Source organism: Cydia pomonella, chromosome 4 (genome assembly GCF_033807575.1).
Source record: "Cydia pomonella isolate Wapato2018A chromosome 4, ilCydPomo1, whole genome shotgun sequence".
Classification (NCBI taxonomy): Eukaryota; Metazoa; Arthropoda; class Insecta; order Lepidoptera; family Tortricidae; genus Cydia; species Cydia pomonella.
The window spans coordinates 3,917,065-3,944,525 of record NC_084706.1 but is presented as its reverse complement, the minus strand read 5'-3'; the positions used below and the strand labels follow the sequence as shown (position 1 = coordinate 3,944,525).

The following is a 27,461-nucleotide window of genomic DNA, read 5'->3' as shown; positions in this document are numbered from 1 at the left end:
TAATATGCTACTTCTCGCACTAGTGCTATAAAGTAGCCTCATATGTACTGTAAAAACAGTTAACGAACTTGTCACTTGACAAATGTCGGCGTGGTGAAATAGGGGCCAGATCGTACCTTTTTCTTAAATATGTATCTTAAATTTGATCTGAGTTTTTGCTTATATTTTAGCATGAGATGTATATATTATAGGTAGGTAGGTCAAACTTACAAAAAATATATTTTTCATGGCAATGCAATTATGTCGTTTTGATAGACAAATATTCTTAAGACACTTTGTTATAAGAAGTGTTTTGCTTTCGATATCATATGATGCCAGCAATTTACTTCGTGGCAGTGTTGGCCGAAACGTTCATGCAATGACCTTTAACCATCACAAATTAAACTGTACCTAACCGCCCGTTACGGTTTACGGTTCAAAAACGTTCGGCCAACACTGCTTCATGGTGTTATCATTTTGTATGGCGTCACTTACTTTTGGCAGGTATGATAAGGGGAAAGAGATGCATCATGATTTTTTGGAAAAATATGGCCACGTGTGTTGCTGGCATTACAATGATATCAATGTCGATAAGTGGCGGTAAGACTAAGCCATGCCATGAGGTCATAGCCATGTAAGTCTCTGGTAGACTTTATTTGTTGTTTATGCGTTTAACGATGTTATTTTTGGTAGCTTTACAGTGAATTTATTTTTCGTTTTGTTCAGATATTTTTTTTATTATAGCTTATTGTAGCTACGTAAGTTGCCTTAGAAGTGGTCAGAATTTTTTTCTTTTTTTTTTTTAGCTCAACCGTTTACCTGCATATTATATAGAGGTGAGTGATGATGATCATTAAAGTGCTAAGAGGAAGTGATTACTGATTATAGCTGTGTTACTAGGTTGAGCAACTAATATTGATGCGATTTAAATGTCTTACGAATTATGTTTGTGATAATTTAGTAGGTATTGGTTAAGGGTACTTGCACACCGCGTCTTCTTAAAGCACCGTCGACGCGCGTTTTGCGAACGTAATTTTATTCCACTAAGCAGTTACCTTTTATCGCGATACAATTTGTATCGATACAAACGCGAATTGAGGGCGCGTGTAGTTTTGATTGCCGGGGTTTCCTAGAAAGTCTGCTAAAAAAACACATTTGGCCAGCGCGTCTGTATTGATAGAAACGCGCGTTGCAAGGGCGTTAGCTTGTATCCATACAAACGCGCGTCGACAGCGCGGTAAAAAAAGGCGGTGTACATAGACCCTAAGTTGCTACTTTAATAATGTTATGAGTAATTTGAGTACATTTCACATATAAATGTTAGACTTTAAGTTCATAGGGATTCGTACGAATATTGTATATAATTACAAAAATAACACATTCTATCCCAAAATATGTATGTCCATTCAATGTGTTTTTTATTATTAGTTTGGGATTAAATTAGCTCTCAGTACTTGACGCGGCTATTTTATTACTACCTAACTCGAGAACATTCTAGTTGTCGTATTTGCATCTCTTTCCTCAATATGACAACCGCAAGTAACACAACGGAATAACAAACCACTAACCCCCTTATTCATAAACGTCTACTAAAGTTAACAAGCCGCTAATAATCGTTCGTCCCTTTCCATCATACCGATACGTCGGAAAGGGACAAACGATTATTAGCGGCTTGTTAACTTTAGTAGACGTTTATGAATAAGGGGGTTAATGAACTGCGCATAAAAAGGTTAGACTCGAGCTGAATAATATATTTTCGTTAAATCAATAAAACACCATAATGGTTGTAAAATAACTTTATTTCAAATTGTCATATAACTGTATACCTAAAATAACTAGGTAAAATGCAAACAATATTAATAAGTAGTAACAGTCCAACTGTTAAATAAATATTAATTGATTAAAAAAAAACTTGATTCTATTAGTAAAAAAGCACTTAAAATATCACAATTGTGTACCCATTATTACAACATTCATCTTATGCGACATTACAACTATGTTTGTGATATCAATTTAAGTATTTGTTACGATTTAAAGACATTTATTTAGTTTATAGACATCTAGTACATCTACATAGGCACGAATCAGATCTTGTTAGACTTTAGCAATTGACCATATTCACCTAGTTTATTTGGAAATTGGGTAATCGGTGAGTAAGGTTCCCAGAGCTCAACGAGAGGGAGGGGGGGGGGGGGTTGGATCGGCAACGCGCATGTAACTCCTCTGGAGTTGCAGGTGTACATAGGCTACGGAGACTGCTTACCATCAGGCGGGCCGTATGCTTGTTAGCCACCGACGTAGTATAAAAAAAATCCCGAAAATCATTTCAAAATCACTCATATTCCGTTGTAGTAAGTCCCTTTTCGAAATTTCCGCCACTTTTTTGTGTTTTTAACTTTCGGAATTACCCGATTACACCTTAGTGTTCAGTATTACGTTGAAAATGTGTCACTCGTACGTAAATGTGGAGCAGCGTACCTCTGTTACAAGTCAGTTAAATGCGTTTTATTCGACGAAAATTCGTTAGTTTTTGATACGAACGAGTTGTAATAAAAAAACCGTATACACTATTTTAATGTCATACCAACACGATTCAACGGTTATAGTTTTTCATTTCAAACAAAATTGTTCAGCATTTAACTAACACAAACGGGACTTAATCGCGTTTGTGTTAGTTAATAATGTGTAAAAATCGTGAAAGTTTAAATCACTGCTTTGTTTAGCATTGTCTGTATGTGGGCAGTGAGTTCTTTTTTTTGCGAGATTGATTGGGTGATGTGTAGTTAATAGCGGAAGTGTCCCTTCCTGGAGCGCTCCTCGTGGTAGACCCGCGTCGGCGAGTAGGTGCCGTTGGATCCTCCGTTCGTGTTCAAGCCTGAAACAAATGTGTCATTAATATCAAAGTTTAGGAACATTTATGCAGACACGACGTACATACCTTTCCCATTAAGACGTCCGTCTACAGTAGAAGCTTGGAACAAACAAAATATCATGATGATGCGGTGTTCTTAATTTTTTTTAGAATAGAATAGAATAGAATAGAAGAAATTTATTCAGAAAACGCTTAAGTTTAAGTAATACATGAGACGACAGAATCATTTTTATTTACATGTGTATCATAACCTCCCTATGTGTTCAGAAATATAAACTGACGGCCTATATTAACAAACCTGTAGGGCTAAGATGGTCAACTCTTTATCATTTGTCACCATGTCTGTCCTGTTCTAACATGTATGCGAAAGTTACAGGTGATAAAAATGCAAGCATCACCGCAGTATCTGTAGGTTCATCGTATTTTTTTAACCTTATCGGTAACCGATACCTTAATTACATTTAAATTTAGAACATCTCTGAGAAACAAATAAATTTAATTTGGCCTCTATTCTAATATCAGTCGAGGTGACGTTGTATTGGAAATAATTGTCAATTGCAATGCAAACAATTTTGACAAATTTGTATGTTACTTAATATGGAACGATATGGCAATCGGCCCCGACTCTAGTTTGTCTCTGAATAAAAAAACCGCCATTTTAGCGTTTAAGTATTTTTAAGTATAAAATTACTGAGTTTTGTTGAAGCTTATGATATTGACGTAGATAAAGCAGTGTATGTGACCGTACATAATTAGGCATTAATGTACAGTCACATAAACTGCTTTTAAATTGTCGCAATCGTGACCTATACCCCGCGACCACAACGTTGTAAGCGCCGTAATATTCACGGCGCTTACGCGTTTAGATCGCGAGATTCACGCGTTGTCAAAAAAACAACAACTGATGGCGCAGCAGGTGGTAGAGCGCCAGGTAGAGGTGTCGAGTGTACCTTGCAGCAGGTGTGTGGGCGGCGGCGCGGGCGGCGCGGCACAGCGCGGCGCCAGCAGCAGGTGGTAGAGCGCCAGGTAGAGGTGTCGAGTGTACCTTGCAGCAGGTGTGTGGGCGGCGGCGCGGGCGGCGCGGCACAGCGCGGCGCCAGCAGCAGGTGGTAGAGCGCCAGGTAGAGGTGTCGAGTGTACCTTGCAGCAGGTGTGTGGGCGGCGGCGCGGGCGGCGCGGCGCAGCGCGGCGCCAGCAGCAGGTGGTAGAGCGCCAGGTAGAGGTGTCGAGTGTACCTTGCAGCAGGTGTGTGGGCGGGGGCGCGGCGCAGCGCGGCGCCAGCAGCAGGTGGCAGAGCGCCAGGTAGAGGTGTCGAGTGTACCTTGCAGCAGGTGTGTGGGCGGGGGCGCGGGGGGGCGCGGCGCAGCGCGGCGCCAGCAGCAGGTGGTAGAGCGCCAGGTAGAGGTGTCGAGTGTACCTTGCAGCAGGTGTGTGGGCGGCGGCGCGGGCGGCGCGGCACAGCGCGGCGCCAGCAGCAGGTGGTAGAGCGCCAGGTAGAGGTGTCGAGTGTACCTTGCAGCAGGTGTGTGGGCGGCGGCGCGGGCGGCGCGGCACAGCGCGGCGCCAGCAGCAGGTGGTAGAGCGCCAGGTAGAGGTGTCGAGTGTACCTTGCAGCAGGTGTGTGGGCGGCGGCGCGGGCGGCGCGGCACAGCGCGGCGCCAGCAGCAGGTGGTAGAGCGCCAGGTAGAGGTGTCGAGTGTACCTTGCAGCAGGTGTGTGGGCGGCGGCGCGGGCGGCGCGGCGCAGCGCGGCGCCAGCAGCAGGTGGTAGAGCGCCAGGTAGAGGTGTCGAGTGTACCTTGCAGCAGGTGTGTGGGCGGGGGCGCGGCGCAGCGCGGCGCCAGCAGCAGGTGGCAGAGCGCCAGGTAGAGGTGTCGAGTGTACCTTGCAGCAGGTGTGTGGGCGGGGGCGCGGGGGGCGCGGCGCAGCGCGGCGCCAGCAGCAGGTGGTAGAGCGCCAGGTAGAGGTGTCGAGTGTACCTTGCAGCAGGTGTGTGGGCGGGGGCGCGGGGGGCGCGGCGCAGCGCGGCGCCAGCAGCAGGTGGTAGAGCGCCAGGTAGAGGTGTCGAGTGTACCTTGCAGCAGGTGTGTGGGCGGGGGCGCGGGCGGCGCGGCGCAGCGCGGCGCCAGCAGCAGGTGGTAGAGCGCCAGGTAGAGGTGTCGAGTGTACCTTGCAGCAGATGTGTGGGCGGGGGCGCGGGGGGCGCGGCGCAGCGCGGCGCCAGCAGCAGGTGGTAGAGCGCCAGGTAGAGGTGTCGAGTGTACCTTGCAGCAGGTGTGTGGGCGGCGGCGCGGGCGGCGCGGCGCAGCGCGGCGCCAGCAGCAGGTGGTAGAGCGCCAGGTAGAGGTGTCGAGTGTACCTTGCAGCAGGTGTGTGGGCGGCGGCGCGGGCGGCGCGGCGCAGCGCGGCGCCAGCAGCAGGTGGTAGAGCGCCAGGTAGAGGTGTCGAGTGTACCTTGCAGCAGGTGTGTGGGCGGCGGCGCGGGCGGCGCGGCGCAGCGCGGCGCCAGCAGCAGGTGGTAGAGCGCCAGGTAGAGGTGTCGAGTGTACCTTGCAGCAGGTGTGTGGGCGGCGGCGCGGGGGGGCGCGGCGCAGCGCGGCGCCAGCAGCAGGTGGTAGAGCGCCAGGTAGAGGTGTCGAGTGTACCTTGCAGCAGGTGTGTGGGCGGCGGCGCGGGGGGCGCGGCGCAGCGCGGCGCCAGCAGCAGGTGGTAGAGCGCCAGGTAGAGGTGTCGAGTGTACCTTGCAGCAGGTGTGTGGGCGGCGGCGCGGGCGGCGCGGCGCAGCGCGGCGCCAGCAGCAGGTGGTAGAGCGCCAGGTAGAGGTGTCGAGTGTACCTTGCAGCAGGTGTGTGGGCGGCGGCGCGGCGCAGCGCGGCGCCAGCAGCAGGTGGTAGAGCGCCAGGTAGAGGTGTCGAGTGTACCTTGCAGCAGGTGTGTGGGCGGGGGCGCGGGGGGGCGCGGCGCAGCGCGGCGCCAGCAGCAGGTGGTAGAGCGCCAGGTAGAGGTGTCGAGTGTACCTTGCAGCAGGTGTGTGGGCGGCGGCGCGGGCGGCGCGGCACAGCGCGGCGCCAGCAGCAGGTGGTAGAGCGCCAGGTAGAGGTGTCGAGTGTACCTTGCAGCAGGTGTGTGGGCGGCGGCGCGGGCGGCGCGGCGCAGCGCGGCGCCAGCAGCAGGTGGTAGAGCGCCAGGTAGAGGTGTCGAGTGTACCTTGCAGCAGGTGTGTGGGCGGGGGCGCGGGGGGCGCGGCGCAGCGCGGCGCCAGCAGCAGGTGGTAGAGCGCCAGGTAGAGGTGTCGAGTGTACCTTGCAGCAGGTGTGTGGGCGGCGGCGCAGGGAGCGCGGCGCAGCGCGGCGCCAGCAGCAGGTGGTAGAGCGCCAGGTAGAGGTGTCGAGTGTACCTTGAAGCAGGTGTGTGGGCGGGGGCGCGGCGCAGCGCGGCGCCAGCAGCAGGTGGCAGAGCGCCAGGTAGAGGTGTCGAGTGTACCTTGCAGCAGGTGTGTGGGCGGGGGCGCGGGGGGCGCGGCGCAGCGCGGCGCCAGCAGCAGGTGGTAGAGCGCCAGGTAGAGGTGTCGAGTGTACCTTGCAGCAGGTGTGTGGGCGGCGGCGCGGGCGGCGCGGCGCCAGCAGCAGGTGGTAGAGCGCCAGGTAGAGGTGTCGAGTGTACCTTGCAGCAGGTGTGTGGGCGGGGGCGCGGGGGGCGCGGCGCAGCGCGGCGCCAGCAGCAGGTGGTAGAGCGCCAGGTAGAGGTGTCGAGTGTACTTTGCAGCAGGTGTGTGGGCGGGGGCGCGGGGGGCGCGGCGCAGCGCGGCGCCAGCAGCAGGTGGTAGAGCGCCAGGTAGAGGTGTCGAGTGTACCTTGCAGCAGGTGTGTGGGCGGGGGCGCGGGCGGCGCGGCGCAGCGCGGCGCCAGCAGCAGGTGGTAGAGCGCCAGGTAGAGGTGTCGAGTGTACCTTGCAGCAGATGTGTGGGGCGGGGGCGCGGGGGGCGCGGCGCAGCGCGGCGCCAGCAGCAGGTGGTAGAGCGCCAGGTAGAGGTGTCGAGTGTACCTTGCAGCAGGTGTGTGGGCGGCGGCGCGGGCGGCGCGGCGCAGCGCGGCGCCAGCAGCAGGTGGTAGAGCGCCAGGTAGAGGTGTCGAGTGTACCTTGCAGCAGGTGTGTGGGCGGCGGCGCGGGCGGCGCGGCGCAGCGCGGCGCCAGCAGCAGGTGGTAGAGCGCCAGGTAGAGGTGTCGAGTGTACCTTGCAGCAGGTGTGTGGGCGGCGGCGCGGGCGGCGCGGCGCAGCGCGGCGCCAGCAGCAGGTGGTAGAGCGCCAGGTAGAGGTGTCGAGTGTACCTTGCAGCAGGTGTGTGGGCGGCGGCGCGGGCGGCGCGGCGCAGCGCGGCGCCAGCAGCAGGTGGTAGAGCGCCAGGTAGAGGTGTCGAGTGTACCTTGCAGCAGGTGTGTGGGCGGCGGCGCGGGGGGCGCGGCGCAGCGCGGCGCCAGCAGCAGGTGGTAGAGCGCCAGGTAGAGGTGTCGAGTGTACCTTGCAGCAGGTGTGTGGGCGGCGGCGCGGGGGGCGCGGCGCAGCGCGGCGCCAGCAGCAGGTGGTAGAGCGCCAGGTAGAGGTGTCGAGTGTACCTTGCAGCAGGTGTGTGGGCGGCGGCGCGGGGGGCGCGGCGCAGCGCGGCGCCAGCAGCAGGTGGTAGAGCGCCAGGTAGAGGTGTCGAGTGTACCTTGCAGCAGGTGTGTGGGCGGCGGCGCGGGGGGCGCGGCGCAGCGCGGCGCCAGCAGCAGGTGGTAGAGCGCCAGGTAGAGGTGTCGAGTGTACCTTGCAGCAGGTGTGTGGGCGGCGGCGCGGGGGGCGCGGCGCAGCGCGGCGCCAGCAGCAGGTGGTAGAGCGCCAGGTAGAGGTGTCGAGTGTACCTTGCAGCAGGTGTGTGGGCGGCGGCGCGGGGGGCGCGGCGCAGCGCGGCGCCAGCAGCAGGTGGTAGAGCGCCAGGTAGAGGTGTCGAGTGTACCTTGCAGCAGGTGTGTGGGCGGCGGCGCGGGGGGCGCGGCGCAGCGCGGCGCCAGCAGCAGGTGGTAGAGCGCCAGGTAGAGGGCCGCCGCCGCCAGCGCCAGCACGCCCAGCGCGCGGTACAGCGCGCGCGCGCTCTCCAGCGGCGGGCTCATGCTCACCATGCCGCTCACTATCGCCCCGATGCAGCGCCCTGAGGGACGGTCGGATGGGTTACTCGAATGGAACTGTTTTTGTATCGAGACCGATGTCGCCGCAGTTAAAAATGTGTGCATTTCGACTACAATTACAATATTATACGCATAAGGCCTACTCACACATAGACAGTGCACTTAAATGTGCGAACTTGCGCTCTGGTTGGTACACCACCGCGCTAAATTGATTGTAATTAAGCAGTAAAAAATTACAACCGAATCTTCTGAGTGTTTGTACCTTCTTAAGTTAAAAAGTCATATCTCCATACGATATTCTTAACACATGCGGCATTTTGACAGCCATTCAAACTAATCATTCGACCATTCATTTACTCATTAGAGATGGACAAACCAAAAATGGTTATATCAATAAATGTCTATGAACGAATGAATGATATTTGAATATTATTTTACAGTACATATGGGGCTACTTTATAGCACTAGTGCGAGAAGTAGCATATTATGTTACTGTGTCGAACATTTAAAGGGCCATATGTACTGTAAAACGTTGTACGATACATGTGCGAATAGGTAATTCGCAACTCGTGTCGATTTAAAACACTCCGTTCCTATTTTTCGCACTTGTATCGTAATGTACTATTGCATCGTAGGTACGCTACTTACATCATTAAGAGTGGAAATCGTTTCAATTGATATAAATCACTATCACTACATGAAATTGAAAATATTGAATACTCGTACCTTTCGATACGAACGCACGACTGGACTGGTAAGTATGAAAGGCTCGCTTTAATTTTATAGTTTATAAAATTTTATTCTGTGTACCTTAAGATATATTCAGAATTAAGATTCTACGGTTCTGTGCCAGCAAGATTCTTTAATTTACAAACCTTTAAAATATCGTATCTTAGATAGGCAATCGTGTTGGCTCGTGATAGGTTTTTACGGGTTATTCCCACTAGTTACCACCAAGTTGTTATCCGCTGGCATTTTTCTGGCACCAACTCGGTTTGGTGGTAACTACTGGGATTTTTTTTCCCAGTAGTTACCACTAAAATGTTGTTAGAGTTCAATACTAATAAAACAATAGAAGTAGTATAGTATAAATAAAGAGTGCTTTAATAAATAAATAGAAGTCGATTAGTGTAAACTGCCTTAAAAGTGATCAAAAATATTAAAACCGGTTCAAACGAAAAAAAATAGAGAGAAATTAACGTTTGGATAAAATTATCCTTAAATTAGAATTTATTTTACTTACATACAGAAATACAAGCAACCATAATACACATTATTCACATAGTGCACGAATAACATAAAATAGATTCTAAAACAAAACAACTTATTTATTTCTGTAAGAAAAAAGTGGGTACGTATACGTACTGTGTGAATTGGCAACTCGTAAGCCAGTACATTACAGTGAAATTGTCATCTCGCGAGCGCGGGCGGACCGGGCTGTCGCGCAGACCAGCGTAACGTGACCGAGACATTAATAAAGAGAGCGCGCTACAGATACGAGTTTATACTGGTTGGTCTGAGCGGTCAACACGTCCACCGAGCTCGCCCAGCAGTTGGCGATAACAATCCTACAACATGCATGGGGTTATGTTACGTGTTAATTTTTAATCGCTACGGCGTTCTATCCTACGCGCCGACAGCAACACAATCAATGTAGTTTGTTAAAATTTTATTTTAACGGGTAATAAAATAATTGACTTTGTTTTATTTGCAATGATTACATTATATTCATTATTATATGTTTTTTCCTTTATCTTATTAATTGTAAATTGAATTAATTGTGACGTAATCTATGAAAAATGGATCTTTTGTCAAGGGCGCTTACGCCACAATGCGTAGCGCAGCGTTATATTTATATAGGAGCATCGTTGATAATGGCGTAAGCGCCATCGACAGCAAAGTCCCTTTCAATAAATAAAGTCACTTTTTTTTATTGCACACACAAGCATGGGTTCAACAGTGTCAATCAATCAATTATACAAACGAACAAACAAATCAGTCAAAAACCGATTTTTATCACTTTTAAGGCAGTTTACTGAAATAGTAATCGACTTATAATTAGCGAATAATGAATTAACTTATAATTAATTCGAGTTTTAATTAATTATTGATTAAAGCACTCTATATTTATACTATTTTTATTAGTATTGAACGCTAACCAAATTTTGGTGGTAACTACAAAAAAAAAATCCCACCTTTTACCAGTGGTAACTACTGGGAAAAAAAATCCCAGTAGTTACCACCAAACCAAGTTGGTGGTAACTAGTGGATTTTTTTGTTCCAGTAGTTACCAGTGGTAAATATGGTTGAAGTATGAAGGGAAGTTTTTAGTCAATACATGTTTATATTTATATTTAATTAATAGGTATTAGAACAAAAAAAATACAAAGTATAAACTGGAATTTGATAGTAATTGGTTGAAATATAACGATGTTGTCGGAAAAAAAAACGCTGGCTAGGAGCTTTAATCGAAAACGCTGCATAATCTGTTTGAGCTATAACAACACAATGTATGGTGGGATTGTCTCTCTTTCATGGGTCTAAAAAAGTCCGCGATGTTAAATGTCTATCTTTTAAGGATAACTTACTATACCCATTCTTAACTTCTAGAAAAAGATCACATAGTGTGTGGCATTTGCAAAGCTAGTTACACGGATACAGTATTAATAATTATCAAATTAAATACGTTAGTTATATTAAGCATTTCATACAGATTACAATGGTCCCTTACACCTTACAATAAACTTGAGCGCCTTCAAAACGTCTGTATAAGATTCATATTTGGATTACGCAAATATGACCACGTCTCTGAATTTCGTACCCAGCTCAAGTGGCTCCCTATTCGTCATCGCCGTAACTCTCATATTCTTGTACTTCTTTATAACATTCTTTTCAACCCCTCCACCCCTCTACATCTTAAAAAGCGTTTCAACTATCTTTCCTCGGTCCGCTGTGCGGAGATGCATCTCCTTGCTCCACCACCTTCATCATCAAAATTTTATAGCAACTCTTTTTCTTTTCGTGCTGTTCGGTTGTGGAATGCTTTGCCATTAGACATTAGACGTGCTAAATCCCTTCCCATTTTCAAAAATCTTTTGAAGACTCATTACCTTTCGCTGCCTTAACTTGCCTTTATTTATGATTGTATAATATATAATGTATGTATGTATATATGTATTTATTTTATTAGTATGTAGGTATGTATTATATTGTTTGCGTCTTCATTTTGTTGAATTATATGTATATATATCGGCACTACCCGTTCAATGTTGTAAGTTCATAGTTTCCTGCTACCCAAAGGTTGTCTGGAAGAGATCGCTTCTTAGCGATAAGACCGCCTGTTGTTACCTAACTTTTACGTGTTTTTTCATTTCCTGTCTATTTTTAAATGTATGGTGCACAATAAAGAATATTTACTTACTTACTTACTTACTTACAATTTAAATGAATATTTCAGGAGTAATCGTAAATTAAAGTTTCATTTCGAGCCATATAACTTGTATGAAATGTTAAAGACGCTATCCGCAGTTAGTTTTAATTTTTACCACATTATGCGCTGGGATCGCTTTACTTACCCCGACCATGCACTTCGCACGGTCCCAATACCTAATCATTAGCTACATAGGTAACAACTACAATGAAATATCGATACGATGCGATCAAAAACAGACTGCATCAATAATTTGTGCGAATAGCAATTCGTGAATTCGTCTCGATCTCATAGACTCATCCACGAATTGCCGTTACCTCTGCTTTTGCCGGCCTCTGCAATAACGTACTTCTTTATAAACGAGGTTGCTGACTTAACCCTTTTCCAGGCCGCACTAATCTACAAGGATTTCCAAAAAAAAAAACATATATTCTAATTATTATTATTTATCGTATGGCATTTTTTTTTGTTACTGGATTTAAGTTAAATATTTTTTTTTTTTTTTTTTTTGAATTAGATTCAGATTTTAATATCCAAAAACAAAGAAATAAACATACATAATAAAATAAAACTTACTAACAACTTAAACTAAAGATAAAAAATTTGGCCCAAATCGCCGTCAATGGGCAAGGTGCCTAGAAGGCTGGCCGTATTTCCCCGCTGTATGGCGATACTTATACGCTGAATACGCTTAGTTAAATATTAATCTAGAGATTAAGTTTGCACTCTTCAGATACTCGATGGCCCTTTCACTAAGGTTCGCGAGGTATATATTCTAATGAATCCAGCTTTGATGATTAATTTGAAGGAAAGTCACATTTTCCGAAAGTGCAATCTAATTTGAACCTTAAATCGGAATATTAAAGATGAAATTCTATTGGCGCGTATGTGGTCGATAAATCGTACTATGCCTGGAAAGGGTTAAATAAATCTACTAGATCCCGCGGCGTGACCACCGCATCGCCGCCACTGGTCACGACACGTCGAATAGACCCTGGTATTATTTATTGTGTGGACGTACCGATGCAGAAGTGCGCGATGACCGGCAGCGCCTGGCCGGTGGCGGTGTACTTGCGCGGCACGAGGTGGCGGAAGTACAGCACGGCCGTCACCCACACCAGGCTCATGGTGAACACCTCCAGCGCCTCCACCACCGCTATCCACGTGTACTCGGTGCTGTACGCCAGACCTGCGAGGTCACGAACAACTATAATACTTGCTATTCAAAATAAATATTATACGGATATTCGTACACTAATTGACAAAGTCCCACGGTGAGCCAAGGCTCGTATTGTGCTCAGACAACTATATATATACAGTATGTAAATTAACTGGAACCATTTACTCAAGCTCGTTAATATTTGGGTCAACCTCGAACGCGCGAAAAAAAAATTGACTCCGATGGAAAATTTCAAAGTGAGACCAGCCGAAATACGAAATAGCCAAATTTTATTTCTTGAGTTCGGGATGGTCCCATAGCAAAAGTTACTTAGTATGGCCTAAATATTAACGGGTTTGATTAAATGGTTTTAGTTAATTTACATACTGTATGATATACAAATACTTAAACATATAGAAAACATCCATGACTCAGGAACAAATATCTGTGCTTATCACACAAATAAATGGTCTTACCGGGATTCGAACCCAGGACCGTCGGCTTCACAGGCAGGGTCACCACCCACTAGGCCAGACCGGTCGTCAAAATCGGTCGTCGGTATTATTATTAAATCGAATTGCTAAGGTTGAAATCCTATTAGCGCGTATCGATAAATCGTATTATGCCTGGTTCAAATAACAATTTATTCGGTTAAAAACATATTTGCTTACGTTAGCAGTTTTTTAGTTTAGAAGTCAAAACATGTAATTAATCACTACTGCTGGTGAATGTATTGTATCTGAAGCGACGAAATATAAGTAACTCGTTTACCGGTGTATCTGAGGCAGTAGAAGGTGAAGGCCGTGATGAAGACGTTGGAGTGGCCCACGTAGTCCACGAGCGCCTCGGCCCACCACAGCGCGGGCGCGGCCGGCAGCGCGCCCAGCGCCAGCGTCAGCCCCAGCTCCGTCGACGTGCCGTTCAGGTCCTTCACCGTCCTGAAGATATTCATCGGTAACGGTATACTTGTACAGAGACCGCCAAATATTTCCTAACGTGCCTTTGTTTTTTCCCTATCTAAAGTAAGGAAAGGAGTGCTAAGCACGAAGAATGTCGTACATTGACCCACCTGTTCCTATCTCTATTCTTCGTGCTTAACATTCAAAATTTAATTACAAAATTTCAAAACTTTATTCTGCAAGTAGGCCTCAAGGGCTCTTTTACAAGTAAATACAACATTTATAGTAACATCATATAGTGACATGAAAAATACATAACAACATTTATAAATACAACAGCCAATACCTGGGTAAATATTACATTATAATAATCTTAAAATAAATAATTACTACAATACAAAAGAGATGTATAGTCTCTATGGTTAAAAATACATTAAATCTGGAGATGTAAAAGGTCCCTAATGTCAGAGTTCTAATACTAATAGCGTCTTATTTATCTGTATACTAATAGCGTCGTCGTAATTAGCGTCCTTACTTTATTTGATGCTGACAGTATGACGACATTAACAATTGCTGCCCCATACAGTTCACGCATACTTAATTGCGCGTTGTAAGATGTGCCACCCTGTGGTCTCAATCGGAAACTTAAACGCGACAACTACACTTCGCGTCAACAAATGTAGTGTACTATTATGTGGTACCCTGCAGGTCACACACGTCTATATTGACAACACTAAATGTATTTAGACTATTCCAGGCATCGTAACTACTGCTATTTAAGAACGTTACTGATTTGCTACGCCACGGTCTTGTCCGGCGTCCACAGCATGCGCTGTGCTGTGTCAGTGGGGGGAAGCTGCAGCGTTCGGGCGTTCTCGGCTCCGTTCGGCTCAGCATTGCTACGAGCAATTATTAGGGTTGGCAGAACGTTCCTTTGCGTACACAACCACAGATAAGATAATCACTTGAATTTTGACAACCCTAAATAGCCATATATTAGAGAGTTTGACCCTGAATCGCTGTCAAACTTCGGTTTTGTAGGGAGTTTCCTTTCTGTTCGGTAGTACTATTATTTATTCTACGGCACCGTGGTGTACTCACGGTACGAGTCTGGCGTCATATCCGGTGTACTCACCAAGGCAGGTAGGAGTCGATGCCGCTCCACAGCACGCCGAGCAGCGTGACGACGGCGAAGATGGCGGCCGTCTCGGCGCCGTACCGCCGCACCGCGTTCATGGGCAGCGCCAGCATGCCCGTCGACGTGTGCCACCACCACTCCGGCGTCGACAGCGGCATGTTGCTGCGGACAAATACTCGTGACAATTACATTTACAATATTGCCTACCTACCTGCCAATATTACCTATGGGCCAGCCCGTTCATAAGACTGGAACATTAATGTAAATAGCCTTCTGTTGGTACCTCATACCTACATTATTAGATAAAATACCTACACACTCGAGGTATGGATTATCAGACATCGTGTCTGAGACCGCGCCGGATACAAGCTGGAAGATAAAGGAATATACCTAAAGAAGAAAATGTCCCTGTTCCCGAAGTCAAATCTACATATCTTTATTCGCTAAAATATAGAATATGTCATCATTGTCATCATTCCCAACTAGCACACTAGTGGATATAGCAGCCTATTTTGCAACTTTTAGCTGTACAGTAGCGCTTTAAGGGTTCAGAAAGTGATTTTAAGTTCTACTATTGCTTCTGTAATTGCTCATAGCTGTAAATATCACTAGAGGTAGCAGAAACTGAACCAAATGTCACTCTAGGCTTTATAAGAGTTCATTTTACAACCCATTTGCCGTCTATAGCTTTAAAAGAGAGTTAAAACATATATGTTAAAGCTTAAGGCTGCTAAAAAGCTTCTATTTCCGCAGCCGTACGCTTCAGAACTGCATAAAGACTTTAATTGCAGACTTTTAAACGGAACTGTATAAAAGATATATTTATCACTGTTCTGCCACTGAAAGTTTTATTGCAGAAGTGATTTGTACTTTTGCGCAGACTTAAGTAGCAATTTGAGCGACTGTTTTACTAATAGCGACATTAAGGCTTTACAATAGAAGCAAGAGCGTATTTGACACATTGCCGACTTTTTTGGATACATTCTGCCATTTTTATTGGAGAAGTCACATTTTATAAAATATTTGAGCCAGTTTAACCTGAAAGCATGGAAGTTCAAACAAAGAACTGGTGGATATCGCAAGAAAGTAAGGAGAGTTTATCAGAATATGCAGAAATTAAAAAACACAACTGTGTGTGAGAATTCTGTAATTGAAATAATTAATAACACATAAGTTAAAAACTCATTACGTGAGAGTGATTTAGCTTTCATTTATAATACTCTATTAATTTAATTTATTCTTTAAGGGATTCATTGGAAACAAAAAAAATAATGCGCAAAGTTCGAGTTCTACAAACACAAGCGAGGGTCCCGTAGATTTTGTTTTCCCAATTATTTTCCAGTTTGGCTGTGGACTTGAATCTTCTATTTTACATAATTTTTTACTTTTTTTTTTCGGCCAGTGTAACACTCCATGTTTTTCCAACTTAGATGGACAGATCTTGTTTATCTTGTTGTTCATTATAAGTTCGAATTATTTTGAAAGGCATTCTGAAAACATGGTAAAACATAGTAAGTGTTAAACAATTGAAAGAGCGAAAAATATAGAAGCAGCCACAAACGATCATCGTATTTTAGGGTTTTCAACGAGTTCTACGGATCTCTAAACATATAACTATTAGTGTGGTTCGATACCTGCAGTAAGTACGAAATAAAAGTGATTGTAAAGACTTGAACAGTATTAGTGGTACAGGTATTACTTGGATCTTTAGAAGAGTGAAACTTAACGCTTTGACGCGCAGAGTGGAGGTATTACGGTTGAAGTTGCAAGTTAAAGCTGCTTCTCATAGACGCCATGTTAACAAGACAATTATTTATCATTACTTGAGAAATTTATAGGTTTTTATCACAAATATCACAATTTGTAGTAAAATATAACTAAATATAGTACCAGCAACTTACTAAATACAAATGTAGTCAAGTATTTAACTTAAATATCGTGTAGGTATGTGATATAATATTATTTATATATTAATATTTTTACATATTTTACGATATTCTAAGGTAATTATTGAGGCGCGTTAAAAATACTCCAATAATATCAACTTTATGCACGATAAACTGATCTGCGTTTTTAGCCACTTGCATATAGTACAAAACGTAGCTCAAAAACACTTACCTTCACTCCACTTCACTATTTGTTATTCACTGTCACAGGAACAACTCAGATGTATTTAATAAATGAGAGACAAGGTGAATTGAATGATCAGTTGATCGTCGATCCTTTTATAATTCGTTCAGTTAAACTGTCATTCATTCAATAAGCGCCACAAGAGATTTAGTGTGGTGTTAATTATTAGTTGCAGCTCCTGTAGCGCTGTTATGCCACTATTATGAAGTTCTAATTGAACGGTAGGTTGCAAAAACTTGTGCCCCTTTGGCTGTAAAGCGCCTGCATAAGGTCTGCAGTGCACGCTCTGGCGCTTGAGCTTGGCACCTTTCGGAATAATCGGATTAGCTCCAAAGCCCTTAAGCAACTAGTTGTGCTAGTTGGGTTATTATTATCAATATACCTATATATACAGATGGTATTATATAGTCTAGAACTAAAATTAAATGTCCAATGATTAGGTACAGTAAATTATAACATTTATAACTATTCACTACAAATGTCTCACCTATCCAAAGCGTGCATGATAAAAGGCATTAGGAACGGGTTGTCACTGCTGTCAGTCATCGTATCCAACCCCACACCGGCTACAAGCAGTTAGGCATATAGTGCCGAAGGTGATTGACAACAGGTGTTACCTATCCAACAGTAAAATGGCAGCGCCAATCAGCATGAAGACAGCGTGCATGATGAAGGGCACGAGGAACGGGTCGTCGGGCATGGCGTCCGAGGCCGCCCCGGCGATGGGCGGGAAGACGGCCAGGCCCAGCGTGCCCACGGCCAGCTGCCGGCCCACGTCGCCGCGCCCGATGGACGTCTCGCGCGTGGCCACCACGCAGGCCGCGCCCAGCAGCGCCAGCGCCGCCGTGGGCCATATGTCGGAGAGGATCCTGCGCAAATGTTCATTCATACAGTAACCTGAATACTGCCAACATAATATAACTAACGTATCAACGGAGTTTCGGTTTCGGCCAAAAAATGCCGAACATTTCGGCCGCGCCAAAACTTGCAACGTCGGGGGGCACGGTAGTGCCCCCGCCAAGACGAGCAAAGCAAAGTACATGGGCACTACCTACCTTTTCTCAACACCCCTTTTTCAAAACGCTTCGTCGATTTTTCGAACCCTCATAACTTGTGTTTAGATTATACCAGATAAACAAAATTATCTGGATATAATGTCGATAGTGGACTTATTAAACATAAAAAAATTATATAGCTCTCATACTTTAGGTTTTGTTCATATCTAAATAAATTGATAGTTTAAAAAACACTAGAAAAACACGCTTTTATAAATGCACGTAAAAACCAAAAATTTTGCTCAGGATATATTTGAGATAACTGAAAAACTTCCCAGTCAATATATAATAGGTTTGTTATAATCTTGAAACCTGATCGAATTCAAAGTCCATTACGTGACCTTTCTCACAAGTGCAAACACGACTATGATACGATATTCCATCATGGAATGCCAGTGCCTATCTTCCGGCTTCATCATCAGACCTTGAAACCTAATCGTGGTCAAAGTTCATTACAAGACTTTTCTAACAAATCCAAACACAGATATGATACGATGTTCCATCATGAAGTTCCAGTTCATATCTTTCGGCTCCATCATCAGATCAGTTCGACAGTACCATATTATTGTATTGTCATCAGAACTATATACAGCTGCCAATTTTCATGAGTTCATCCTTGGAAGATGGTTAATCTAGTTACCTTAGATTCCATTACACAGTTAGTTACATACAGATCAACCTAATAAAAGCGTGTTAAAAACCCCAATTTCGTCACTGACTCACTGATGGTAGTACTCCTTAGGGTACTTCCTAAAGTCCTAGGAAGTTGAAATTTGGTATGTGGGATAGTATTAATACACTTACAACAAAAAAAATCAAAAACTTCAAATTTTCCGCCCCTAAGGGGGTGAAAAGGGGGGGAATTTTGTATTGGAATCAATAAAAGCTGAACCAATTTAGTTAAATTTTTGGTATGTAGTTTTTGTTATGGGAAAGGATATACAATAGTTTTCCACCCCAAATCACTCCGTAAGGGTGAAAAGGGAGTGGAAAAAGGCGTTAGGGGGAAAGGGGGTTGAAGTTTGTATGGGGAATCAGTAAAAAACGGAGATTGTATAAAAGATGCCCCCAGATACGTATTTTAGAACTTTTTATAGTAAATATCAAACCCAACCTTTAAATTAGGAAATGAAAGATTGTCATAAGACAAAAAGAAATGAAATCCCATCAAAAACATGTTCATGTAAAATGTTGCCAACACGAGATCATTTCATTTCGTACAAGAAGTATTTTCTAATAATGTTTATTAGAAGGATTAGTGAATAAATTTTTCACCTTACGCCTATGTGACGGTAGCCAAACGGCCAAGCCATATATTTTGACTAAGGTGTAGAGTTTGTGAAGTTAGGGCTTGTAGAGTTAGAAGCTTGGCTCTACAAGAGATCTGATAACTTTTTGACAGTGTGAGCCTTATGGTCTCATCTTGGCAACATTTTACATGAAAATGTTTTTGATGGGATTTTACTTTCAAATCGCGTTTCATTAGTTTTCCACAGGATTTATGTTAAGTAAATTCTAATTAGTATATTTCTTAATAAGATACCTTATAACAAAGTAGCTCCAGAAAGTGGCGGTAGGGTCCCCGGTGTAGATCTTGCACTCCGCGTGGCCCATGACAGAGTTTTCCTCGTCGTAGGGGTCCAGCACTTGGCACCGCACGGTGGGCACGCAGTCCTCGCCGTCGGGCACGCGGCCCGGCGGCACCGTGCAGCTCGCGCCGCCTGCGTCGGGAGACAAGGTCAATGGACAACAAATACTATGTGATTGTGAGAGTGCGCGTACATCCATCACAGGAATAAGTTTTTGTCGCTGGCATGAAAATGGCCGCAAATAACTAAAAAGTAAAAATAATATTTCATGTCGTCTATATCTTTTCGTGACGTTGTTGTTGTATGGGAGCTGTCAGTCTTCTTAATTTACTAGGCTCTGGTCAATGTCAAATATTGATAAAATCTGTCATATTTGTTTACATTATGTGCAACTTCTATAATTTAGCGTCCATACTGTCCGACGCGGCATGAGCAGTAAGTGTTCATAATGCGGCTGACACAGAGCCTGTGGTTCATACTGACCGACGCGGTAGGAGCAGTAGTCTGTGTTGTTGTCGTCGTACAGCTCGTCGTACGGCTGGATGGCCATGGGCACGACCATGCGCGACTTGTAGTTCATGTACACGTGGCACTGCCCGTCGATGCACAAGTGGGGCGGGTGCTCCTGAATGTCGTAGTCATCGTCGTCAGAAACGACCTGCTGGCCACAAGAGTTACATAGTTACGTGAATAAAGGAAGTGTTACACTTCTTTGACTACCGGAATTATAAGACACACTACGATAGATGCCGCCAGGCGCCCACAAAGGCGCTTATAAAACATATGGTGGAAATATTCGCTGACAACTTAGTACAGTTGGTAGAGCGGAGGGCTGGCAGACGGACTAAACTAGTAGACTAAATACTGGGCTATGGAATATAAAACCGGACGCCTGCCTAATAAAATGGTATGCAATTTTATTGCTGGCAGATGGTGACTCGCCCCCACAAGATGGGCCCTCACAAGAAGTGATATCTAATCTGTTTCAAGCTCAACAGGAGCAATGGTGTACGTGGGGTCGCTACTCCCCAACAGCTCGCCACAAGTGGCACTATGTTGACTGATCGTACTCGATCGATCCCTACGCCTAATGTTATTATCAGGATTAGCATTAAATACCTAATAGCCTAATTTCATAACCGGTTTCAGTTACGGTTATGCTCAAAAAATAAGCGATAATCGGTTATATCCGGTAATTCAAAGTTATTTCAAAATAACGTATAAATCAAGTTGTACGTGATGTACAATCATAAAATAAGCCGTATCGATGAATGAAACATAAACCTTGCGTTGATTTCATTTACTAATTTCAATGAGTTTTAACAAAACAAATGAAGTCGGTTAATAAGTAGGTAAACTAGGCAACATTTCATACAAATTAGAGTTTTTCATAAGTAACTTTTCAATTTAACATTAAAACATAACGCAGGGTGCACCATCAACAAAAATACAATAATTTGGCCTATGTAACTTACCTACACAAAATATCTAAAGATCTAAACATGACTTAAGAGTTAAATTAAAGACAAACGTTGTTAACATAGCTGAATATAGATAACAATTATTTAAAATAAATGTAAAATTTTACACAATCTTTAGCGAAAAAAATCCACATAACTAGATATCATCAATGGAACTCATTTGTGAAATTATGTAGGTATATAAGACCTCAAAAACATGAGTGCATCTAATATGGCAGACATATCCCGCAGATGAAAATGCAAGTTTAGCTTCCATGCTAGTGGGCTTCACAGATAATAACTGCTGGTAAGCTTTGGAAGAATATTTGCCCTGTTGGCCTTTATTCTCGTGTAAAGCCATTTCAAATGCGGTAATTTGTGGTACCTATGTAGACATCTTCAGATTGAGAACTTGTTGCAGCAGATGCTGATGTTGCCCCTGCGGAATCATAGGGCCTACCGCGAAACACGAAAATCAAGATTTCTTTATCTGCCTCTCTATCACTACCTATTTATTATTTTCGATCGATAGAGAAGCAGATACTTGCCTAATTTCGATTTCCATGTTTCGCGGTAGGCCCTCAGCTCACAGCTGCCAACTTACGTAGAAACTCATATTTAAATGTTTTAAAAGACGGAAAACACGGAATTGGCTTATCAATTGCATCAGATCAGTTAGCTTCGGTAAATCAGAAAACTGTATGACCCCAGTGTTGTGCATTAGAAATAAATATCAAGCTATTTTTCTTAAAATTGATGCAATATGTAGTTAAAATTGGCACCCAAGAACTTGATAATATCGAATTAGTAGGTATTCAGTTCAGTTCAGTTACAAAATCTCAATAATCGGTTATGCCATTCTGCCAGAATAATCGGTTATAACCGATTTGCATTCCCTAATTAGCATTAAATATATACCTAATAGACGGTTCCCGATGATAGATTAAGTAGTATAAAAACTCATTTATGTTGAAATGTAGGAAACAAGAACAAATTCGTATGAGGAATTTAATGTTGATAACATAAAATAAATCTCTGCAAATAATTTGTCGTATGAATTATTCACAGAAGCCCGTAAATATTCCATACATTAAAAGATACATCTCTATAAAAACTGCTTATAAATTATAACTAAGAAAAACATCGCGAGCCCTTAGGTACAAAGCTCTGCTTATTGCTGGTACATATATGTATAGAATTAATCATTGAAAATTTGTAATTAATAAACAGTGTCATTATTTAATTTTAGTACCATTTCGTACCTTGTTACTGTGACCATAACATGAGGTCTCTTCTCTAGCGGGTTCATATTGATTGTCACTGCGACCAGGTACGAAACGGGTCGAAGATTAAGTTCTTTGACTGTACCTATGATTATCATGCATATACTTACAGTGAAATTGAAGTATTTGTTCCACATGTTCGGTATGTTGATGGGGGTGGAGGTGGTGGGGTACACAGTCCGCACCCACGTCATGTTGGCGTCTCCGCAGCCGTACTCGCACAGCCCCAAGGCCAATACGCCCCTCTGAAACAATATTTATGTCATTTAACTAACGTAAATAATACACTACAATCGAATTAAACTCGAAACTACTAAGAGTTTCACCGACATCTTACCGACGAAAAACTAACGATTTATGTAATCATACTGTAGTAGAGTATACCTTTAAATTTAGGTAATCTTATTACAAGTCGACCCAATTCTCGTGGGCAATGGTTTTCGTAGGAAACGCGCAGGTGACCGGGGCAGTGTCCGCTTGGAACTGACATTTATATTCAAAAAGCATTCAGGTATATTGGCCGTTATTATGCCTGCAGAGTCATTCGATTTTGAACTTTTGATACAATAGCATAAAGTACAAAACATTAATTTGTTTACGAATATGAAAACCATAGCGATAAATCTAAGGAACGATACGGTGAGCAACAAAGAAATGACAAATTGGATACTTTAGCTAAATAATTAGTCCTTTTCATGTCATTTGCGTACTTGCGTACCGCGATTGCAAATAGGTAATTAAAAGTTACCTACACCTTTAGTACGTTTGAAGCAGTTTTTCAACCGGCAAACAAGTCTACAGCCTAGCTGATGGTTAACAATGTTAACATTTACTGAGATGCTATAAATTCGCGCGTTGCCGACCGTCAAAGCGTTAGTACGTTCTCCGACAAAAAACTAGAAAGGAAGCGTAAAAGCCAGGAAATTAGAAGGAAACAAAAGATATGGCGCGCCGCGCGAATTAGCTACAGAAGAAATGGCTGTCGCGTAGGTTTTTAACTTTTAGCTGAATAACTTTGAAAATATACCTACTCTACTTCTGCTTAAAATTTTGCTTGTCCGATCCCTCGGCAATATTATACTAAACTTACACTGCTATGATATGCAAGGTAACAATATACAACTGAAAATAAATGAAAACATGTCTAATGTTTTCGTGTTTTTGTTTTTCTATCAAACCAACGTTAACCTTTTAAGGTATTGGTTGGAGTTCACGGCATTATCCCCTGATTACAACGTGTAAAAACTCAGTTTAATAAATACAAATATACGTTAGCTCCATCTTAAGGCACGAATCATAGTAGTAGGTGTTTAAAGTAGGTACATATGTGTCGGCAGCGATAGGCACATTCGGTTTCTTTATTGGGTTGGTAATTCTTACTACATATTAGCGTAAGGTTATCAGATATGCATGTTATTAGGTTATCGCAATTGCGCAATGTAATTTCCTACCGGTATGGTTTTAATTATAGTTTTTTTTTCTTATTTAGGTATTATATTTTACTTTCTCTTAATTATCACGTAGGTAATAATCCTGAGACTGAATTTATATGGCGAGAACCGGCAGTTCCCGGTAGAGGTGCCTAAGAGATACGTCAATTGCGTTCGTTTAAACCAGGGGTTCCCAATCTTTTTCACCATGCGGCGCAGTTACAAGTTTAGTATTTTGCAACGGCGCCCTTGTTTTAAAATCACGGTCGAAAAAGAGTGACACGACGCTATATTATTTACCGATGCGAGCGCTCAAATAGGTACCCGCGAATATTTGTGGTTTCGGATAATGATAGAACTCACGGCGCCCCTCTTTACTTTCTACGGCGCACCAGGGCGCCGCGGCGCATACTTTGGGAACCCCTGGTTTAAACACTTGAACCGCAGTCTTTCTTGCGCATGTTTGACTCTGAGCATATATTTTCGGTATTCCCGAAAACATTTAGCTTAGCTAAAAATTCGATAATCATACGTACCTACGCACTAAACGGCTTCATACGCTATTGGTTTATTTTAATTTAATCTCTATCGTGTTGATAAGTATTGACACTGACAAGCAATGCTCATCGGGGATAAAAAGTAATTGATATTATTTACTGATGGGATCTAATAAACTAGGCGGAACATATACCCATCTAATAAAAATCCTATCAATAAAATCGCACATTTATGTACATAACGTAGATTAAGTATTCAGTACTTTTTTAATTGGACAAAGGAAAGCATTTGACCACAATCTCACCTAAGTGCGTAGACAAGAGGCCAATCGTTATCGCCGATAACGATAGGCAACTGTCTCTGTCGTACTAATATGGAAGAGTGATGGAAAGACATGATTTCGCTACGCTACGGAGCGTGAAGGATTGGCATTGTCTACGCACTTGATGGTAAGTGCCGATGCGGTGTAGAATGGAGCATGCTTACTTTCTACGATACGTACCAATCCAGATAAAATTTCCTACCAACCTTAGCACTTTATCTACCAGTTAAGCTTATTTGAAGATTGTGAAACGCCAACGATGACTTTATTCGTCAGATAGGTGGCAAGTAGCTTATCAGGACTTAGACACTGTGATACAGACCCTTAGTGACATGAATTGTTAAGTTTTCTTTACAAACTTACCTTTTCTTCGGAAACATAGTGGCACTGCTTGCCTTCCGAGCACTTGTCTTGCGTCACATACGCACCGTTCTCGTCGCAAGAGAACCACACGATCGGGCGGGGAGCCTAAACAAAAACATTCATATTAATCCGGGACAGGATTCTGGCTGCGTGTGACGAAATGTCAAAGCGTGCGTGAGAATGACGTCACTCTCAACTTTAACATGCTAACTGCTTCATATATTTTCACCACACTATTTCAAGTAAAAGCTCTCTTGCTTATCCAAAAACTGATGAGAAAATTGCATTTTAATAATAATAAATTCTCTAATTTCAGATGCATGCAATCCATAATTACACAATCAATAATTTATTAACAATTTTAACAAGATTAGAAAAAAATACATTAAAATTACAATCAATAACACTTGCACACATTAAATTAGAAATTAAAACGAATGACATAAAACTAATAATCTAAAACTTATAAATCAGTTAAAAGACGCCCTGTGCAAGCTTATCCCAATGAAGCTGGAAAGGGCCGTCTAGGCGCTCTGCCACCGTCTGAAGGAGGCTATTTTAGCCAAAGAGAGTAAAGTAATTTGATGCAAATTTTGAGTTGTTTTGCTCGTGTTGGCTGGTAGAGTTGACTTTTAAATGATGATATTGCTTGATAAATATTTCATAACGTTTTTTGGATTTGGTTTGATTTTGTTTGATGTTTTAGAGTTAGTATTTTCTTTGCATGTTGTTGGTGAAAAATTTTATGTTTCACTTGGTGGCAAAATTTGTTTAACAAGTGTCGAGTCACGAGTGACTTGAAATTCTTGCAACGCTCAACCACTTTTTGAACCACTCACTACGCTCATGGTCCAATTTTTCGAAATCGAATTTTTCGCTTGCTCGGCAAGGAGCAGTTAAACAACAACTTTCACCCCTTGTAAAACAAATAACTAATTTTCTCTCACACAAGCCCTCTCAACCAAAAGGCCACGATATAGCCGTAACGTAATAAAAAAAAAAACATTTTTCAGTCGTCAAATACCTAACTGAAAATGATCTACCTAGAGCCGTCCGGAGGCGGTACTGTCGTAAGTAAGTCGTCGTCCACGATTTACCTTTGCAGTCCGCGATAGTATAAAAGCGACTGCGTACAATCTCATACATTTACGTCCCCTGCTCTGTCATGACCTCATGACGATAAATCGCTTCCAAGCGCGCATTGGCGGCTATATAGGACATCATGTGACTAAAATCTTGTCATCACATACCTTATAGTTCCACCACTAGGCACTCCGCTTAAACCAATTTTGCGCTAACATGACATCTGTCAATATGTAAGGGCGGTTTCATGCAAGTATTTTACATGAGCGTGCGTGTGCGAGCGTGTAAGTTAGTAGACTAAATATAAGGAAAGTAACGCGTGTGTAAAAACCAAATGTAGGGAAATGTAACGCGCGTGTAAGCTTGTAACGCCGAAACAACCGTATACGTGCAGAAAAATACGCTATTTAGTCTGAAACCGCCCTAACGCGCCTGTAATAAACGTCATATTTTCATACGAATTTGACGTTTATGGTGGCGCTTCCACACTCTTATCTTTCACCAAGTCAATACAAAGTCAGTTTAACTACAGATGTCCGTTGCGGAAAGTTTCTAAAAAGTTGGGAGTTCTTGGAAATATTCGAAATAATAGGAAACAACGGAAATTTGTATTTTGGAAATAGAATTCTTTATTCCTAAGATACAAATATATGAAAAGTTTCCTAATTGTTTAAATACTTGTTACTCACAGTTCTCCATAGGTATCACATAGAAAAAAGATCAAAACATGTTCAACTTACATTGCCCCGGTTGGTATAAGGTACGGCCAACAGTAGCGTGTAGAAGATGGCTCCGAGGATAAGACAGATGGCAGTGACGATACGCAGTAGGCGACCGGAGCCGCTGGGTCCTCCGCCGCTGGTGGAACCGCGACCAATGGATAGCCTGGCGAAATAATAGGGTCATTTTTAGGGTTCCGTAGCCAAATGGCAAAAAACGGAACCCTTATAGATTCGTCATGTCCGTCTGTCTGTCCGATTCTGTCACAGCCACTTTTTTCCGAAACTATAAGAGCTGTACTGTTCAAACTTAGTAAGTGGATGTATTCTATGAACCGCATTAAGATTTTCACACAAAAATAGAAAAAAAACAATAAATTTTGGGGGTTCCCCATACTTAGAACTGAAACTCAAAAAATCTTTTTTCATCAAACCCATACGTGTGGGGTATCTATGGATAGGTCTTCAAAAATGATATTGAGGTTTCTAATATCATTTTTTTCTAAAATGAATAGTTTGCGCGAGAGACACTTCCAAAGTGGTAAAATGTGTGTCCCCCCCCCCCGTAACTTCTAAAATAACAGAATGAAAAATCTAAAAAAAATATATGATATACATTGCCATGCAAACTTCCACCGAAAATTGGTTCGAACGAGATCTAGTAAGTAGGTTTTTTTTAATACGTCATATAAATTTAAAAAAAAAAAATTTTTTTCATCAAACCCATACGTGTGGGGTATCTAAGGATAGGTCTTCAAAAATGATATTTAGGTTTCTAATATCATTTTTTTCTAAACTGAATAGTTTGCGCGAGAGACACTTCCAAAGTGAAAAAAAGTGTGTCCCCCCCCCCGTAACTTCTAAAATAACAGAATGAAAAATCTAAAAGA

General features: G+C 43.4%; 1 protein-coding gene and 1 long non-coding RNA gene across 4 annotated transcripts in view; one reads left to right on the top strand and one right to left on the bottom strand.

The window, feature by feature from the left end:
• Positions 1–1,760: 1,760 nt before the first annotated feature.
• LOC133516871 (uncharacterized) overlaps positions 1,761–27,461 on the bottom strand; it is a 56,617-nt gene continuing 30,916 nt past the window's right edge. Inside the window, exons 4-15 of one of the 3 annotated variants that reach the window (XM_061849884.1) lie at positions 26,593–26,737; positions 24,770–24,874; positions 22,267–22,401; positions 19,897–20,074; positions 19,368–19,545; positions 17,387–17,638; positions 14,637–14,801; positions 13,374–13,540; positions 12,465–12,632; positions 7,845–8,036; positions 2,918–2,950; positions 1,761–2,854 (exon numbers count right to left, since the gene is read on the bottom strand). In XM_061849884.1, coding sequence (XP_061705868.1) covers positions 2,763–2,854; positions 2,918–2,950; positions 7,845–8,036; positions 12,465–12,632; positions 13,374–13,540; positions 14,637–14,801; positions 17,387–17,638; positions 19,368–19,545; positions 19,897–20,074; positions 22,267–22,401; positions 24,770–24,874; positions 26,593–26,737 — 1,810 coding nt within the window. In that variant the 3' untranslated portion in view covers positions 1,761–2,762. The remainder of the gene's footprint in view (positions 2,855–2,917; positions 2,951–7,844; positions 8,037–12,464; positions 12,633–13,373; positions 13,541–14,636; positions 14,802–17,386; positions 17,639–19,367; positions 19,546–19,896; positions 20,075–22,266; positions 22,402–24,769; positions 24,875–26,592; positions 26,738–27,461) is intronic. The other 2 variants (XM_061849885.1, XM_061849886.1) reach the window with 2 other exon arrangements.
• LOC133516874 (uncharacterized) lies at positions 4,004–5,641 on the top strand. The gene is made up of 4 exons (XR_009799294.1): positions 4,004–4,096; positions 4,564–4,658; positions 5,125–5,409; positions 5,601–5,641. It is a non-coding gene; the product is annotated as an uncharacterized LOC133516874 (long non-coding RNA).